Genomic DNA, 18516 nt, shown 5'->3' on the forward strand with positions numbered 1-18516 from the left:
GCAGTGGTGGAGATTTGGAAAGCATCTTCTTCTTTTTTTTAACATGTTAATCTATTGCTGCTTCGAGATGCTGGACTTCTCCAGCAGCATCATTTCACAGTGGCTGAGACGGAAAAGACAAATGATGAATCTTGAACTGTGGCAGGAAGCAGGCTCTGCTCTTCCACACTGGGGGAAATAAGTGCTCTGAAATCATCCTGCTATGCAGCTTAGTGCACAATATTTATGACCAACTGCTGTCTGAATTGTGCTAAAAATTGACACTCCTAATTGAGCTCTGGTGCATCCTGTTTCCACTGATCATCCTTGAGCTGTTTCTACAACTGTGGGGAATTCAGTTGATTGGACATGAATTGGAAAGGCATAACCCTGCCTATGTGAGGTCCCACAGTTGACAGTGCATGTCAGAGCACAAACCAAGACATGAAGTCCAAGGAATTGGCTGTAGACTACAGCACAGTGGCCTCATCATCTGTAAATGGAAGAAGTGCTTGTCTTAAAGCAGGCCGCAAGGCCAAACTGAGCAATTGAGAGAGAAGGGCTTAGTCAGGGAGGTGACCTCTGACAGAGCTCCAGCGTTTCTCTGTGGCGAGAAGAGAACGACTCTCCCCATCCAATCGAATGGCGCGTGAGGAGTACCACAGAGAAGACTGGGAGAAACGGCCCGAACATTGACTTGAGGCTGTAATTGATGCTGAAGGTGCTTCAACAAAGTACTGAGCACCACCTGTGAATAATTATGTACATTTCAATGATTTCAATTTTTTTCACTTCACCATTTTGGGCTATTTTTTGTGGATTTTTTATGGAAATCATGAATTTAATCAATTTTGGAAAAAGGCTGTAACAACTACCAATGTGTGAAGCTTTTCTGTAATGCACTTACGTGCACCACAAAATGAGTGTAGTAATAATAATAATATAATATGTAATGTGTTTTTGCCAAAGTTTAGGTCACTTGTCTTGACAAACAAATTTTAACCTTTTTACAGGAACAAACTACTGATGCTGTATTTTTTTTTCTGTGGACAATTTAAAAATGAATTGGTTCATGATAAATGGGGAAAATTACCACAACAACTGCGAAGTGAAGATGAAGAGTCCAAATCTCAGTTGACTGCACCGTAAAGAATAAACTGGGTGTTTTATGACGGGAGTAATGAATGAATGAATGAACAGAGGACAACTCCGTCCTGATTGGCCCATGGGTGACTGCATCACTTGTGGTAAATGACATTCTGTTTTACTTTAGAGCTCCCCTCTCTCCCTCCCCTTCTCCCCTCTCTCCCTCCCCTTCTCCCCCCTGTTGTCAGTCAGGGTCGCTCCGTCTTTATTATTGGCCGCCTGCCAGCCACTCCCATTTAGTGAGGGCACCGCCTTACCCTTCAGCCTCAGCTTTTCTCAATGAAACCTTTACTCTGGGGACATTAATGGCACACAAACCCATTATACGTTTTATATTTGTGTGATATATTGACTTAGTAAATTAGTTTAAACTTCCAATGGCTTTTAAACACATTAAAGCTGCACTCAGCAAGATTTTTATGTAAAAACCCACCTCTCTTCTTACTACTTATAAATCCAAACTTACAGTATGAGCAAAATCAAACGCTTTCCCAGATACTGAGCATCACAAGCGATGACTCACCCTTTTCGATATTCAGCTTTACTGGTGCTCCAATGAACACTTCCTGGACCGAAACAGAGGCCATCATCTGTTATTTGGTTTATTTGACAGGATTTTTCCTGTTTCGTCAGCATAATGCCCAAAACTTTAGTTTTTCTTTTCCCTGATATTTGTAGGCAATCTAAACAATGATTGTTCTCTTTTAGAAACAAAGTAGATGTAATTCAGAACCTCTAAGTGAAGCGATTTGGTAGAAAGGTTGAACATTCAGAGCCTGTAGACAACAGATACTGCCCAATCCAGTATGGGAATTAAACTATGAAGTCTTTTCACTATGATATTTTGATTAACTAATTTTAGACTTTAAAGTGACTATATAATTAATTTAGGGTTTATATTTCATTCCGGAGCTCTAATGACAGAAGATTAAATGACTTACATGTTATAATCCCTCTTTAGGGAACGTCACCTCTGCCCGTCTGTGTCTTTAAGGCTGCCTCCCCCATCTTGCTCTGTTCTGATTGGCCAGCTGGTGGAAGGTTTTCTGTGGGCTCAACAACGCCCTAAACAGTGGCTGTTGGCACCACCTTTATCTCTTGCCGGCTCTGGATGCTTTCTCGATAAACTATGGTAGTACTGTATTGTTGTACAGTTAATAAACATCTACTTTTGTCTGCTATATAATACAAGACATGATCTCAGATTGACACATTTTAATTCCTGATTTTTACACCTGATCAGTTACAGCTGTGTAACAGTATCAGTTGGAGATTTATGTTTTCTTAAACCATGCAGAGAAATATTCCTGGATGTGCAGTTTGCATTAAGTGACGTGAATATTGTGGTATAGATAGTGTTGTTGTTTTTTTTTTTTGTTCCATCTTGTTTTAAACTTCATCTTGTGTCTGTATTTAAATCTGTGATTTGCACAGCTTCTTACAGTTAGGGATATCACTGTGTGACATCAAATTGTGAATCTGAGACGACGGGTTGAAAAGTAGAAGAGTAACAAAGGAAAAGGGGGCACGGAGGCATGAGTAGTGAAAAGGAAAGAATGAGTGAAGGAGAAATGAGGGAGGAAGCAGTGAAACCAGGATGTAAGAAGTGAGGAGTGAAAAAAGGGAACAGAATTACCCAGTCACTTCATCACTGCCTGGTTTACCTCTGTGTCCTGATCTACTTACGTCCACATACTCACACGCAGATGTCTTTCTATAACTTTGAGGACACGTATTTACATTATGCATTCCCTGTTTATCTCCCAAACTTAATTCTAACAGCCTTTTAGAGGTATGATGGACCAGATCATATCTTCCTAATGTAGAAATGTCCTCACAATGATGGTATGAAATGCAAGTTTTGCAAAAGATCAGAGAAAGCCGGCTCCTTCCCTCCCTCCTTCCTCTCTGGGTCCTGTCACTGTCTCCCTCTCTGTTCGCGTTCTCCTCTTTTTCACCTTCCTCCATCTCCTTATCTCACCCTTTCGATCGCTCGCTCCTCTCCTTGTCTCCTTTTTGTCACATCACTATCTCTTCTCTTCTCTTCTCTTCTCTTCTCTTGTGACCTTATTTCCTGCCTCCTCCTTTTCTTCACCTTCCTGTTAACTGCTTCTCATCTCATTTTAGCTCATCACCTTTTGTTTTTGCCCTCCTTTGGTCAGTTTTCTCCTTGCCTTCCCTACATCTCTCATCTCTCCTCTCTCTTCTTCCTTTCATACTTATTTTTGCTTCTGTCCTCTGTTTGCTCTTCTACTTACTTCCTCTGATCTGGTTTTCATTTCTCTTTCTAATTCCACACTTACTTTCATTCTTATCTTACTTGTGTCTTTACTACAGAACAGTTAGTGGAAAATAGGGGAACCACCTGGAGAGATCAGGGTTCGGTCCAACACACAGCACTAAAAATAGACATCCACTCACAATAATCCTCCTAGTCCACCTGGTCAAGCTTTATTTGAACAGGCTGAAAATTTAACCTCCGTCCACCTTCCTGGTCCATGTTACTGTTATTGTTCTTTAACTGAGATAAAAGTAATGTGTAGGAGACCATTGCAAATCAGAGTAGTTCAAGTAGGTTTTGAGTGATGATCATCAGTCGTCTGAGCAAGTCTCGGTAAATTTGTGGAAAACCTTTGCCCCCAAGTGACAAAGCCGTTATATTGGGAGCATGGGAGGAATTTACCTAAACCTAACCAAGTCGCATTTTTGCAGAAAGCTAACCAAACATTTACTGTAGCTTTGTCACACCATTAAGTGCACAGACAATGTTAACTTGTGGGTAGGGTTCCAGTCAGAAAATGTATCAGTAGCTCTGATTCTAGATCTCAAAAAGGCCAAAAACAAAAACAAAACCTTTGTAATATGTTCTTTCATTTGAAGGACATTTTTACATAACTAGACTAAATTATTCTTTAAGCTTCCTATTCTACTGTTCCTCTACACTGCAAAGCAACTTCCTGGTGAACGGGGGTTTGTGGCAATATCCAGTCCAGATTGTTGAGTTGCATTCAGATGCATTTAGTTTGAATCCAGCCCCCTGCATTACAACAATGAAGGGGGCTGGTGCCAGGAATTATTGATGGTGTGTGGTTTCAGGTAGAGGAACGGAGTGTGTGTTTCAAAAGCTTAATAGATTCCAAGACACACAGTGTAATACCCCGTAATAGGCAGGACTGTACAACTCTGGCAAGGTATCCCGGCAGCAGTACACCAGGAATGTGCAGAGGTACGTACAGTATGTTACTGACCAATGCAGCACCTTGTTCCACGCCGTTGTTCTGCAGTTTCATATATAGATTTATTTTCTATATTTTAGGTATTGTTGATAAGTTAGACAGACTCTCATTTACTGGATATCAAGATAATTCACCACTTTGGAGAGAAGCTGGAGACGAGAAGTATTAAAACCTCAATCTAAATGTTGGGGTTTAATAACATTTACCTGCTGTCTCTCTCTTTTGGTTGTTGCATCTTTGGTTTCCTGTTAATGGGCCAGAGCTTAACAGACCCTGCTCTGACAGCATCTTCATAAATGTGCACAGACGACACTTCTGTTCTGGGCAAATTGGGATTCACACAGAGCTGTGGGTACACTTTTATGTCAAGAAAAGAAAAATTGCACAAAATACTACTGGGATCATCATTGCTTTGTCCTACTTTAAAGCAGGTGGAATGCTGAGTCTCTGGCCGGGGATATGCTGTTAATTGTTTAATTTGTTCAAATGAATTTATACAGATTTATAATCCACAGTTACTCAGTGAAATCACATCAGCAGGGCATCAAATGAATTGCATGTATGATTAACATGTAACTGGAGTAAGCTAGCTGTGGGTGACTGCCAGCTTCAGGTTAAAGCTTCTTATCTTCACGGTAACCTCACATAAACAGGAACAGAAAGAACTTGGATGTCATTTTTCGCTCTCCATATGTAAGACTTTGATTCCTTTATGGCATTTTAACATGGTGATGACTTTGTTTTTCTCTGTAGACAGGAACTGTATCATTTGGCCCTCCTTCGTTAAGCTCTCTTGCAGTAAAGTAGAACCTCTTTCTGTCCATCTCAACTGTATCAACATGTCTGATTAGTCTGTGTTAAGATGCTTAATTCAAGATGGACGCTGAGCTGACCCACTTAAGTTATCTAACTTCATCCATCTACCTTTTCATCATGTTTCTTCCTCCCCTCTCTTGCCCTGCCACATTGTGTTCTCAATTACAGAATGCTGTATCTCTATCATGGTGGTTCATTCACATTCATTCTCACCTTTTCTTTGCAGCCAAGCACCTTTTTTTATTTATTTATTTATTTTTTATTTACCTCCTACACATTTCTCGCCTCTACTGCCCTTGGTAATGAAATACTAAAAACTATTAAACTCTCTAACTCATCTTAAGGACAGAGCTTGTTTTAAATTAGGAAAATTGGAGCTTTTATCAGCGTGTTTGGAGTCATGATTCACTCACTCACATTGAGGAGTCAGTCAGTTACCACACTGCAGCCTCTTTGCATTCACTAATCATGTTTCCTCATCTAAAGTAACTGAGTAACTGTAATAACCATGTGAGAGATTCTAGGAAGACTCACTTACATTATAGCTGATGTAGGCGTGGTGGTTGTTTTAAGCATTGTTGAGTCATTTTAATCTTTAATTTACAAATGATTATTTTAAGATAAGGTCTCAGTGAAAAGGTTAACTAAACAAACCATATGGTATTTACCACTCTTATTTGGTTTGATTCTACAGAAGATAATAATAATAATTATTCAACTAGTTGGCTCTAACAGCCTCGTGAGTATTAGACCTGGAACATATGGGCTTGCCGTGCTTGAATTGCTTTTACGTTAGCCGTCCTAAGACTCTGGCAGGTTGCCACATAATGTGGTGCACTGATATGAGCATTGTGTTTTCTTTCCTGGAAGCTCTTGTGGGCTTTCTGTTAAGGGTTTTATATTCTATTTATTAGTGATTTAAGGCAACAATACTTTACAGGTGTGTTGCTTTGTGGTTGAATAAATGGAGTCTCTCTGCGTCTAAGAGACTTATTTCACTGGAATATATGAATCTGTGTGATTCTGGTTATTAGACTGCTGCAAGCAACAAGCAATTGCAATTATTTTGTCACAACATGTTTAGATGCCTCTGTTGTCACTTGCATGATGTGACTTGAGATCGACAGCAGAGACGTCTTCCTACCACTCTTTCTATCTCTTAAGCAGAAGGGTGAAATAAGGGCCGACAACTCTGAAACTGAGCTTTGAATTGTCACTTACTGCACCAGCTGAATTACTCACAGAAGCATCCATGTGATCCTTGTGCTTATGATAAAGAATAACGGACAGTGCACACTCACGCACACTGACATGGTGCTTACTGTTCATGTTCACATTTTAAACAGCTCTTCAGGTGACATGTCTCACCTGTTGAAATGTTGCTGCAATGTAATATGTATTATAAAATCTAAGTGTAATTCAACTGGATCTGTCAGGTTGATAAAACTCTTTGATAACACACCACCTACTTAGACCACAACATGGTCTAAGTAGTCGAACGACAACAATGATTGACCAGTACTGAGTACTGATGATCATTCGTGTTGCTGTAGGTGCTTCTGAACTATTAGTGGTGTGTGAATGTCTATGTTGGTGGATTTCGGTATAAATTCGAGAGGAATTTAGTTTTTTTTTTACGCTGTTCAATGTCATGATTCAGTTCATTATAAAATATGAACATTCTCCTTCTCGTACACCGTCGGTTCTTGCGTCTCTGATCTCTGTATTCCTTTTCTTCCGCTGCTTACCCTCCCTCCCCTGCTCTTTTTTTCTTTCTATCCATTTTATAGTGCTGATTCTTTGACTAGACTGCTTACTCCACACACCAGAGCCGGGCCCATTAGCTGAGACCAGCACACTCCATCCTCCTCCTCCTCATTCCTCTTCTCCACTTCCATTAACCAGCCAATCAATTAATACAGGTTGAGTCGGCGTGAGAACGAGCCAAAAAACGAGCAATTCTCTAATTAGCTTAGATGCTACATCAGCTTGCTATATCTCTGCCTGTCTGCATAACCACCGTAGCAGCACCAGCAGACAGACACTTCACATAATGAGCACTGAAAGCAGAGTTTCCTGAATACACTCACACACACACAGGCTCTTAATGTCAAAGAAACATGTGACCAAATGTTACATAAATGTTCCTTTCTCTCAATCGACGCACAAAGTCCAGCTCGTTAGCAGTATGAGTTGAGGCCTGTGGGTTTTTGTGTGCACGTCTTACTGTTGTGTCTAAGCAAAATTAAATTAGTTGTGTTCTCACAGGTGGATTTCCAGGAAGACACCATCCCAATGATCATTAGTCATATGACCAGAATTCGACAGTTGCTCTGTGCTGCTCACTAATTTCATCACTATCTTTTTTAATTTCATTTGTTTGGTTGTAATTAAAGCAACTAGTTCTGAAATTGTAATGAATATACTTTGATGATTTCCTGCATTGTCACATTTGGCAGTAGTTTGTTTAGGATTGGTACACATTGCATGGGCAATCAATACAGCTCCATCTACAGCAGGCTCCACCGCACAGTATGTGCTGGAACATGTCAATCCTGGCCAGCGTTACATTTTTTCAATGCTGACCTTTGTGAACCACAACATGAAAACCACCAGGTGGATTTCAGTGTAGAGAGGGGTCCCGTTTCAACAAGATAAAATTCAAAATCTAGACGTTCAGAGAGGAAATAGACTTGAACTGGACGTTAAAGTGAAATAAAGAAAAGTGGAAGAGTCAGAGCTGTCGTTTTGTTCTTCAGCGTGGAAACTTCATATTACTATAATCACATCATCAGTAGTGGTGTTAGCAGTAGTAGTAACTGGTCATTCAAATTAGCTTTGGTCAATTATTTCCATTTTTCTTATTCTCCACACTCGGTGTTTCAGGTTTTATTTACATCTTTCCACATGAAAACAGGTCATTCTCCTATTGATGAGCGCATGTGGAGGGCTGATGATCAAACTAGCTGCAGAAATGCGAAGATTAAACCATATACTATTTCAATTTCTGCTCTGTCCATTGTTTATAACAAACAGCAACAGCTACAAAACATTCAGCTTGTTTAGATGTATCACTTTGTCCCAGAAAAGCAGAAGATTGGGAATCTCATTGCTTTTAATAGTGAAATTCTACGCTGCTCAACTGTCACAAGCTGTTTGGGTAAAATAACTCTGTACATCACACTACATACCTGCTACACCAACCCCTTAGGTTACTTGGATTAACTAAGCTTAATGTAAGCACAGTCTAAGAAGCCCTTCATTTTTCAAGTCTTTTTGTATGTAGGGCAAAGATTTGCTGATCATGCAGACTGCTCACCAGCCCTCCTTTACACCTGGAAGTTTCCAGCCACAACCACTACATTCTGCTGCTTTATAAAGCTTTCGGATTAATGTTTTATCCATCAGGTTGTAGGGTCGGGGCTGAAATACATTATAGGAATTGTATTAGTGTGTTTCACTCATTTTACTCTCACAGTTGCTAACACTTTTACTCAAATAAGCCTAATTTTGGAATGAAACTCTCAGAAATCACATTGCCTGTCCGGAGTGAAATAATGTCTGTTTTCATTCTTTGAGTTTAATGTAAATTCGCTCCGACTCCGGCTCTGTTGTCTTTCTCTGTCCTCTCATTCTCTACCTCTCAGACTATCTACCGCTCTGTAGCTTTCGCCTGCTGAGTGAGATCAGAGAACAGAAAGGAAGGGGGTGGAGGAGGAGAGGAGGGGGCAGCAGGGGGGTGGGGGCAGTGAGGGGGCGTCGTTTCGATGGGAGGCGGGGGTGGGGGGGTGCAGGGCTTCCTGCGGGGGTTGCCTGTGTGAACGCTCCCTGAATGACAATGCTGAGCATCAGGGCCTCAGCACGACTCCCTCAAAAGCACACACACAGAGGGAGAGAGAGCCTGGGAAAGCTGCATGGGCATGCAGCTGCAGCTGCAGCAGCAGCAGCAGCAGCAGCAGTGATACCAGAGGCAGTGGGCAAAAACAGGGAGAGACCAAACCGTCTCCAGCCGTTCTTCCTTATTATCAATAAGTGATGGGGGCAACATATGATCGCTGGCATCTCTCAACCACCGCGTGGTTTCCGTGATCGCACAAATCACAGGCAGCCTTATTCACCAGCACCAGCAGCATCCCCACCCCATCGGCTCTCCACCACCCACCTCTTACCGACACTCACTTTCACTCTCTTTCCCGTGCTGTCAGCGGGAACTGGCTTTTATCATGACTGTTAGTAGCCACTAGTCTACGGGAATCAGATGACGAGCAAATCCAGTGATGCACAGAGATTATAACGTTGAAAAGGCATTTTGTAAATAATAGCTTAGCTCTGAAACTACTACAGTGGGTGGTTATACACACAGGGTGACCTGAGGGTAACTGGAGCCCAGACGGGGTTTTATGAGAAAGTTGCTCATAGTGAATATTTAGAAAATATATTTAGTAACATTTGAGACAACAACATGGATTTCACAGTGTCGATGGGATTTATTTGAATCATTTTAAAAATCACTGAGATCTGTTTTATCAGTGTGCTCCCAGAGGACATACATATTAACTTTTCTTTTAAACAGCCCGACACAATACAGAATCAGCTGAAAACCCCTTTTTTTCTATTTTACATGCACTTCAATAATAACAAACATATTACACATAGGAAGGAAAATAATCTGCACTGTATGCGAAAAATCCCAATTCTTGAATGAATTACAGGCACAGCGTTGCTGTGACTTTACACTTTCTTTGCTATTTCATTAAGTTATTTTGAGACTTTGCTGACTTCTTCAAAGTCTCATAGTTTGCATTCAGATCCATCCCAGAAATCCACCATATGGCCCCCTTTGAGTATTCCACGGATTCATTTTTAGAACAGAATCAGACCTCCAAATGATGGGTTGTTACCTGCCAAACAAGAGACAAGTGGTAAAGAGAACTCGCAAACACTTTACAGCTTTTAACAGATGGCTGGAAGTGGTACACCTAACCTACCCTGATGCACAGTGAAGGTAGTTTCTTCCAAATGCATGCAGGTGGTGAACAGTGCTTTAAACTCTTGTTTCAGCACGTTGGACAGCGCCAAAAGGCCTTGGAAACGTGTCAGTAGTTGTTTCAGTACCAAGGACAGCGTCAAAGTGCTAAATTGGCTAAAGTCGGTGTTTTTATTTTAACTCAATTGCCGTTCTTATTTTCCTGATATAACTATGAACAAATAGATCTCAGAGAATCTGTTTGAAAGAGATTCTCTGGCCTGTGTGTTTCTGTGAGTTTCTCTACCCCCACCCCTCCTTCCCATCTCCTCCACCACCTTCATTTTCCTGTTCTGGAGAGGTGACAGCTTGGTCGGTTTAGCCCAAGCAAACAGCTTGCTGAACTGCATCAAAGACGATTCAGATGCCAGAGCCAGGCTGACAGACGGCTTGGACGGGAAAGAGGGAGTGGAGGGAGATAAAAACCTTTTTTTTTTTTATTCTTCAACTTGAACTTAAAATAACATGTACATCTTAAGAAACACACATGCACAGAATCCAAGCTGTCCCAGCTGTCCCTTCAGACTCACAGATGAAAAACTGGTCCAACTTAGTTTATTGGCCTCATCTTTTTCAAACATTTATCAGTTGAGAATATTCTACACAAAAACAATGTCTTAGAAAACTTTCGAACATCACATGATCAAACTATGCTTTATGTCCCAAGGAATCCCATTTGATTTGGATTTCAAGGTTAGATTTGGCTCGGTACAGTGTTACATAACTGCATATACTGTCAGATGCAGGATGAAAGTAGGAACACTGGAAATATTCATCAAAAATAATCATTCGCCAACAGATACTGAAAGAGTCCAGCTCTCAGTTCCCAGGGAGGATTCCCTGAAATATTCGAGAGGCCAGAAGTGGCCTTGAACCCCGTTTTGGGGATTCGGTTCTTCTCCAGACACTACTGGACTTTCTTGGATGTACCCCTCACTCCCTCTGCTCATGGCAAAGCCTCCTGTTAGCTGACTGGTTTTGAGTTAACCATGGACGGGGAGAATTGGATTGTGCTACTGGTGCTACGTGAGCTTCTCAAACCTACCTCCTCTCACTGAAAGCACAATACGTCCAGCATCCTTGGCGACCAGTAAGCTGCTGGTAAATGGCATAGATGAACCCAGAAGACCAAAGAATCAGCTCACAGAAATCTATGTCCAATCACATTTATCATTTCTGTTTTAATCCTGTTGCATTTGGGTTTAGAACATTAGATTTAGATTCCCCAGGGGCTAAAGGTAAGGCGATTTGCTGTACCTTGCCTTACCCCACTCACGCCCATACATCTCTGTCGTGCGCTATGGGGAGTGGGTTGGAGTGGGGGAGGCTCTGGGGAGGTGCCGTGCGTCGTGCGCTGCAATGCTTGGCCACGGATCTGCGCGCGGCGCTCGGTTCCCTTCAGACTGATCAGACGCTCAGTGCGCGGCTCAACGCCGAGGTTTGACTGAACGCAAGAGAGCTCGTCGGGTTTCTTCCGTTTGCAAGTCTGATCTCCACGGGAATACAGTCTCCGGACCGTCTGCGGGTTGGCTCGAGTCCCCCCGGGGGGTCGAGGGAGGAAAGAAAAAAAAATAGAGAGGGGGGGATAGGGAGAGAGCGCTAGAGAGAGAGAGAGAGAGGAGACGCTGGACTTGCTGTGGCTCTGCGGGTCTGGCCGCCTCTCACTGGTTCAGGGAGCCCCGGGGGCGATGCTGCTGGGCGGGGATGGTGCACGGTTTCTGCCCGGTGGCGGAGGAGAAGATGCGAGCCACTGCTACAACACACCCGCACCGCCGCCGTCGTATTTTTCGACCAAGAATTGATGATGGTGATGATGCTGCCTCCCCCAGTGGTCTTTTTCTGCTCCTCCGGATCCTACTCGTGCGGGATTCTTGTTCTCCAAACCTTGGATTATAGATGATTGTTGTGGACATTATTTTTGTTTTCATTTTTATCGATTCACTTTTTCCACGGGGGAATTAGGGGAAGATATAAATTGGTAGATTGAGGACCGGTGTATTTTCGTCTCCAAGTGCGCGCAATCACGCCCAAAATCAGTGACCGACGCCTTGGTGAGGAGGAGGGGGAGGAGGGGGATGCCGCACCGTCCATCACCAAATATCAACAAATGTCACCAGGCTCGGATTTTGGGGAAGCCCCCCTCAGTTGGCGTTTGCGTGTAACCCGTGTAGCGTGGTGGCAGTAAGAGGTGGCAGCGGGGATATCTGCCGTGCCACAACAGACATTGCGGATAAATGGCACAAGAATAAATTTCACTCTTAGATATTTCTATTTTTATCTTGCAGAAAAAAGGGGGGACCTGGGGAGGGGAAAAGACAACTGCAGATCCTGTCAAGATGCACTAGGCTGTTGAGAGGGGGGTGAAAAAAGACGCAGTCTCCAGATGTGGTAGCCTATTTAGTGGAAATGGTTGCAATATTCATTTCAACATTCAGCTATGCATCCTGATTGCATGTGTTCAAGGTGATCGATTAGTGAGCTTATTGAAATGCAAGAACCGGCTCACTCTTGGAGAGGTTTTTCCCGGCCCCAAAAATAAAAAACAGAATGCCTTCCTCTTCGACGGGAAGAAAAAGGGTGATGCAGTGACAAGATAGACATTTTCCAGTCGCGTTTCCACTGTAAGAGAACTGATCTGCCAGAAATTACATAAACACAAAGCTCTTTTTCACATTCATATTCCAAACACTCGATCAGAGACACTGTGCGCTTTCCCTCTCATCTCCTCTCCCCCCTCTCTCCACCTCCTCCTCCTCCTTCTCCCCCTCCCTCCCTCCCTCCCTCCCTCTCCACACACAAATGGAGGTATCTTCTCAGCGCTGAAGATCTAGGAAGGAGACACAGCTAGACAGGGGAAAGACTCGGAGAGATAAGCCAGAGAAAGAGCCAACGCCAGCTCCATTCTGCATGTGTGTTTGTAGCCGAGGCTGATGGGGTGGTGGCATGTGGAGGTGTCACTCTGAGGTTCGCCCCCGGCTCCTTCCTAACCTCTGGCGTTTGGTGTCTGCAGAATGGCGCGTTTTGGAGACGAGCTACCCAACAGGTATGGAGGAGGAGGAGGAGGTGGTGGCGGTGGTGGCGGGGGTGCCGGCGGACAAGGGGGGCCCGGCCGCGGCGGCAGCAGGCAAGGGGGGCCCCCCGGAGCGCAGCGGATGTACAAGCAGTCGATGGCCCAGAGAGCCCGGACCATGGCCCTGTACAACCCCATACCCGTCCGGCAGAGCTGCCTAACGGTCAACCGCTCCCTCTTCCTCTTCAGCGAAGACAACGTGGTGAGGAAGTACGCCAAGAAGATCACCGAATGGCCATATCCTTTGAAAAGCACTGCCGAGCAGCTTGGGAAGGTAAAGTGGCTGTGGTGAGGTGTGGCCTAGTGCGAGGTGGAGTGGTTGGGTGTTGAATCAGCCAACACCTGCAGGGTGGAGGTTGGGCTTGGTGTGCTGGTTTGCACTGTGGTGGGAATCTCTGTTGTTTTTTACATTTGTTTCTGTTTTTCGTGATTTTATTTTCTCTAATATACATGAGATCTGTGTGTGTGTGTGTGTGTGTGTGTGTGTGTGTGTGTGTGTGTGTCAGTCATGTCTTTCTTGTTGTGTGCTGCTGTTTGAAACGTGTATATATATAATATATGATCACACTGCTGTGTCCATCCCAGCCGGCCTCAGGCTCACCTGGTAACGGTGCCATTGATGGAATGAAAGAGGATGTTGACGATTGTGCCGGTTGTCATGACACCCGCAGTCACAATCACGGTGATGCTGCAAGTGATTGAAATGCATCTTACATAGAGCATTTAACTTGAACCTGTTAGTGACCTGTGTGTGTGTGTGTGTGTGTGTGTGTGTGTGTGTGTGTGTGTGTGTGTGTGTGTGTGTGTGTGTGTGTGTGTGTGTGTGTGTGTGTGTGTGTGTGTGTGTGTGTGTTAGGGCTGTAGGCTGGTTGTAGTCATTGCTGAGTGCTGATGTCAGCATTATGAAGGCTTAAGCACCATGCAACCAGAAGGGAGAGGAAATGACTCTCCCTGCTCTCTCTCTAATTACCACTGACCATATATGGGTGGCCCGTGGCTGTTCTACAGGACAGCAGTGGAAAAATCTGTAGATTTCAGGACAGGCCGGTCCATTGCCGGCTTGGCTTTAAGTCTTGATATGATGGGAATAAGAATCAAATGTACGGGGCAGCTCTTTGTAGCTTGGTGATGCTTTTCAAGTCATTTGTGGGTTATTTTACACGTCAAATGCTGTTTTATTCATCAACTGTTTGACACAATAAGGTACTTCTGTCAAGACGTTATGTCCCACTTTAATGTATCTTGGTTAGACTGACCATGGTCACCAAATGGCAGTGGGTGAAACTCACCTGTCAACTGAGGCTATGGGGGGGGGGGGGCGCCTGAGACAGTCGCTCACTTTGTTTAATAGTTCAGTTTTATACGTTCTCCTATTCTGCATCAATGATCAATCACAACAGAAGAAATCTTTTCATTTTTCTACAACGCTTTAGCCTGGAGACATGTGGCATTTAAAACAAACTGGTGTAACGCTGTTTTCTTAATTTGAAAAGCTCTTTGATTCTATCAGTGCTGATTTCATTCACTGCTTTCTCGACATGTACCACAAAATGGGACAACTTTACATCTGTCCCCCGGTGACAGTTGCCAGGCATTCTGGGAAATGTAGGAAGCCACCATGCAGAGTGTGCATGGAGATAAAGGACTGGAGAGAAGAATAAAGGTTTTGATTGGAGCTGAAAGGATGAGTTGATTAGACGAGCGTCAGAAAAATACTAAGCAACTATTTTCATATTTTTTTTAGTTGTGAAAATATTAAAGTCTGTTTCTTTGGGTTTGGAAATAAACACAAAGAAATATGACCTCACCATAGGCTTTTTTTTTTAATAATCAGAATTTTTAAGTATTTTCTAAAATGTTCTTAAAATAAAAAATACATTCAATAATTTTAAATGAACTAATATTAGACGACACACTCGGATTTTACAAATGTTGTGGGTTTAAAACCAGAAGAGACTTCATTTTGTTCTCTCTCACTCATTATAAATTTACTGAGAGACCACAAACACCTCCATCGTCCGCTGAGCTCCCACACCTGGACTTTACTCCCTCAGGAAGCCTGATACTGTTTATTAGTAGGGATTAAGCCATGTAATGCCTTAAATCATGTGAGAGTCAGCATGGTCACACGATAAGTGTACGTGTCTGGATCAGACGCTGCATTTGTGGTGAAAGCGGCGTCTGTGAGAGAGTGATTGCTGTTACGCTGTAAAATATCTGATTGCTGATATTCAGCCACAGAAATGTTCGTCATTAGATCTTTTTATTTGTAGAATTAACCAAACCACAAACGTATTTGCATCACTTCAGTCGTCTCTCCAGTCTTTTTCCTGTCATGATTTTTGTACATGGCAGGTACCAGCTACAGTTGAGCCTTCTACACTGTGTGTTTGCATTTTAATATCACAGTAAAGATGTGTGTGCTGAAAATAAAACGATCTACAGTTCAGTCTTCACATTTAGGCATTTTATTTTGAAATGTGATATAAGAATTGCAAATGTCACCTGATAGCCACACCTGAGTCGAAACACTTTCAGAGAACAGTGTGCGTTTGGAATAGGAAATTCATTAGCTTAGATAAACGGCCAAGTGGAATCTGTTTCCGGCAGTTCTTTTCTGCTTTGTTAACATTGGTTTGAAAAGGAAAATGCTTCAGTTTTGACCTCGCACTTTAAATCTCATAGCTGGTGTAGGGGTTTTTATATTTTTACATTCACTGTCCATCTTGTGTGACTGAAGCTGTGAATCAGAATGTCATCTTTTGAAAGGCTGGATGTAATAACTCCTGTTATCAAAATGAAAACATTTACAACTTGAACCTGCAGCTACCTACTGTAGGTGGACGTGTCGTCCTTGTCCCTTGGTTTCTTTTCCCTTCTTACTTTGCTGAAACATTATTTCTGTCTGGATTATGATCATAGCCAGTTTAAATTTTTCCAATCCAGACTGTGTGATGTTCTTATACCTCGTTAAGGTGTTTGATTCTTGAATTACAAGAGCTCAAAATTTTGATGGTGGCTACAAGTGTTTGACTTCTGCTGTTTTCCAGCCTAAACTCAAACAAGGACTTTAGTTTGCTAGAACACACATGCCCTGACAGGTACATACGTACACATGGAACAGGTAACCGCCTACAAATCTCTGACGCTTGTTTGAGGATCCGTCAAGTTGTAGACGTGCAGCAGCAACATGAAGAGTTTTCATTGCAAAATATTTCAGATTTAAAGAACATGCACTTCCTGATTTGAAAGTGAACTGAGCCTTTCCCAGCAGGCCGTTGTCTGTACACAGCCGGGCTGCGCTGGCTGGCAGGAACAGTGGCTTCTTCCACCAGAGACCCAGAGGACTTCATTATACCCCCCTCCCCTCCCTCTGCCTGCACTTCCCCATTCCCTCTCTCCCTCACCCTCTCCACTCCTTTCATCTCCTCTTCTCCACTGCATTCCTCCTCCCTACAATCCTGCTTTAAATCTTCTGTCCTCCATCTTATCTTTTCCTCTCTCTTCTCTTTTCAATTTAGTTTTTACTCATCTGTCACTCTCAATTTAATTTAATTTGGATACTGTTCAAAAAAAAAAAAGAAGCCTGACGCACACTGGCGACAAAACGAGGGAAAGAACATCATTTGTAATACGCCAAGTCTCCATCCAGCAGTTGTTTCTCCTCTTCCTGATTCAGATTCTTTCTTTGTATCTAAATCTTTCTGCTGCTTTCACCATCTCTACTTTGCTCACTTTATCCTTTATTTCAAACCTGATTTAAAAAATAAGGAAATTGTCAAGGCTTCATAGTATCAAGCACGGTGATGATATCTCTTATCCTCGTTCTCTCTCTCTCTCTCTCTCTGTGACCATCTGTCCTGGGCGTTCGTTGTCTGTGTGGGTTTCACACTTTCCCAGCTGGGTGCTGGCCGCACTGCCTGGTATCATATGAGAGAAAGACAAGTGGAGAGAGGTAGACGGTGTGGGGCAGAGCGGGAGACAAAGAGATTAAAGACACCCCCTGCCCCTCCTCTTTGGGCCAATCAGATGGGAGAATGTCACCTTGTCTTAATCTGTAACCTGTACTGGACGAGTAAAATGCATCAGTTTAGCGATTTTAAAACTGCCAACCAGTCGTCCAACCTTTACCGCTAACAGGCCATTTGTCCCAACCTGTTTATACAAACCACAGTGCACCGGGCACGTCTTTTGGCAGGGTGTAATAAAAAAATTTAAATACTTAACCAAGATTTGTTGGGTTATTGTGATTCATATTCTCAATGAGACATTGAATTCTGCCAGTAGAGACGAGTTCAAGCTGTCCACAGATTCCGGTGCAAGTGGAGGCTGTTGGCAGATGGTGTTGGATGTTTTAAAAACTCAATGATTGACTCGGTTGGGAAACAAGCGTTTGACCTCGAAGGTCACAAGTCCAATCCCTGGACTGGCAGAAATAAATCTGGGTGATCTCCCACTATGGTGCCCTTGAGCAAGGCTCTTAACTCTGCATGCTCCAGTGGAGCTGTGGCTTTCAGCTATGAATGTAAGTAATTGTGTGAATAACTGTCTTCCTGAAAATTTACACTAAGTGCTTCTGTGTTACTGTAGAGGAGGAAGGGTGATTATGATTTCCTGCTAATCAGATAAGGTACTGGAAGGACTGGAGTGGGATGCACTCGTGCACTCGTGCACACAGACTCTGTCATTGACGGATCAGCTGGTGACTTGGCTTCATCCGTCTGGCATGGAACAAGCAGATCCGCTCAGATCAGTCACGGCTGACAGAGGCCCTCATAGCTGTGTGTGTGTGCGGGGGGGTGGGGGCAGGTGATACTGTAACACCTGTTCAGCAGGATCACCTACCTCAGGGGGCTGTGCTGCATCCCGGCACACGCTCACATAGCCAGTGCAGCCCAGTGGTTGGCAGGAGAAAAGCACCATTTGGGACATTCACGCTTCAGTGTGCAATCTCTGGCCTCTCTCTATTTCATGTGCCATACTACATTCCGATGACATATTGTCTGATAATGCTGACGCCGTGACATTACACCGTGACAAGATCAGTAACTGAAATGAGACAGTCAAAACACTGAAACACATTATCTCCATTATTATTTCCAAAATGTACTGATCACTTTCCCGTCTGCCATAATAAATAATGTACTATACCATGTATATTTAAAATACATTCTGTAATACAATTACTGTATAATTACAAAAATACCAGAGGCAGGTAAAGTACTGATGCATATCTGATAAAA

The 18516-nt window shown here is 43.1% G+C and overlaps 1 protein-coding gene across 1 annotated transcript; it reads left to right on the forward strand.

The window, feature by feature from the left end:
• Positions 1 to 13214: 13214 nt before the first annotated feature.
• Positions 13215 to 13975, forward strand: LOC113161785 (voltage-dependent P/Q-type calcium channel subunit alpha-1A-like). Its single transcript, XM_033326794.1, has 2 exons — positions 13215 to 13547; positions 13859 to 13975. The coding sequence occupies exons 1-2, from the start codon at positions 13215 to 13217 to the stop codon at positions 13973 to 13975; spliced, it is 450 nt and encodes a 149-aa protein (XP_033182685.1).
• The last annotated feature ends 4541 nt before the right edge of the window (positions 13976 to 18516 follow it).

This window comes from Anabas testudineus, chromosome 1 (assembly GCF_900324465.2).
Source record: "Anabas testudineus chromosome 1, fAnaTes1.2, whole genome shotgun sequence".
NCBI lineage: Eukaryota > Metazoa > Chordata > Actinopteri > Anabantiformes > Anabantidae > Anabas > Anabas testudineus.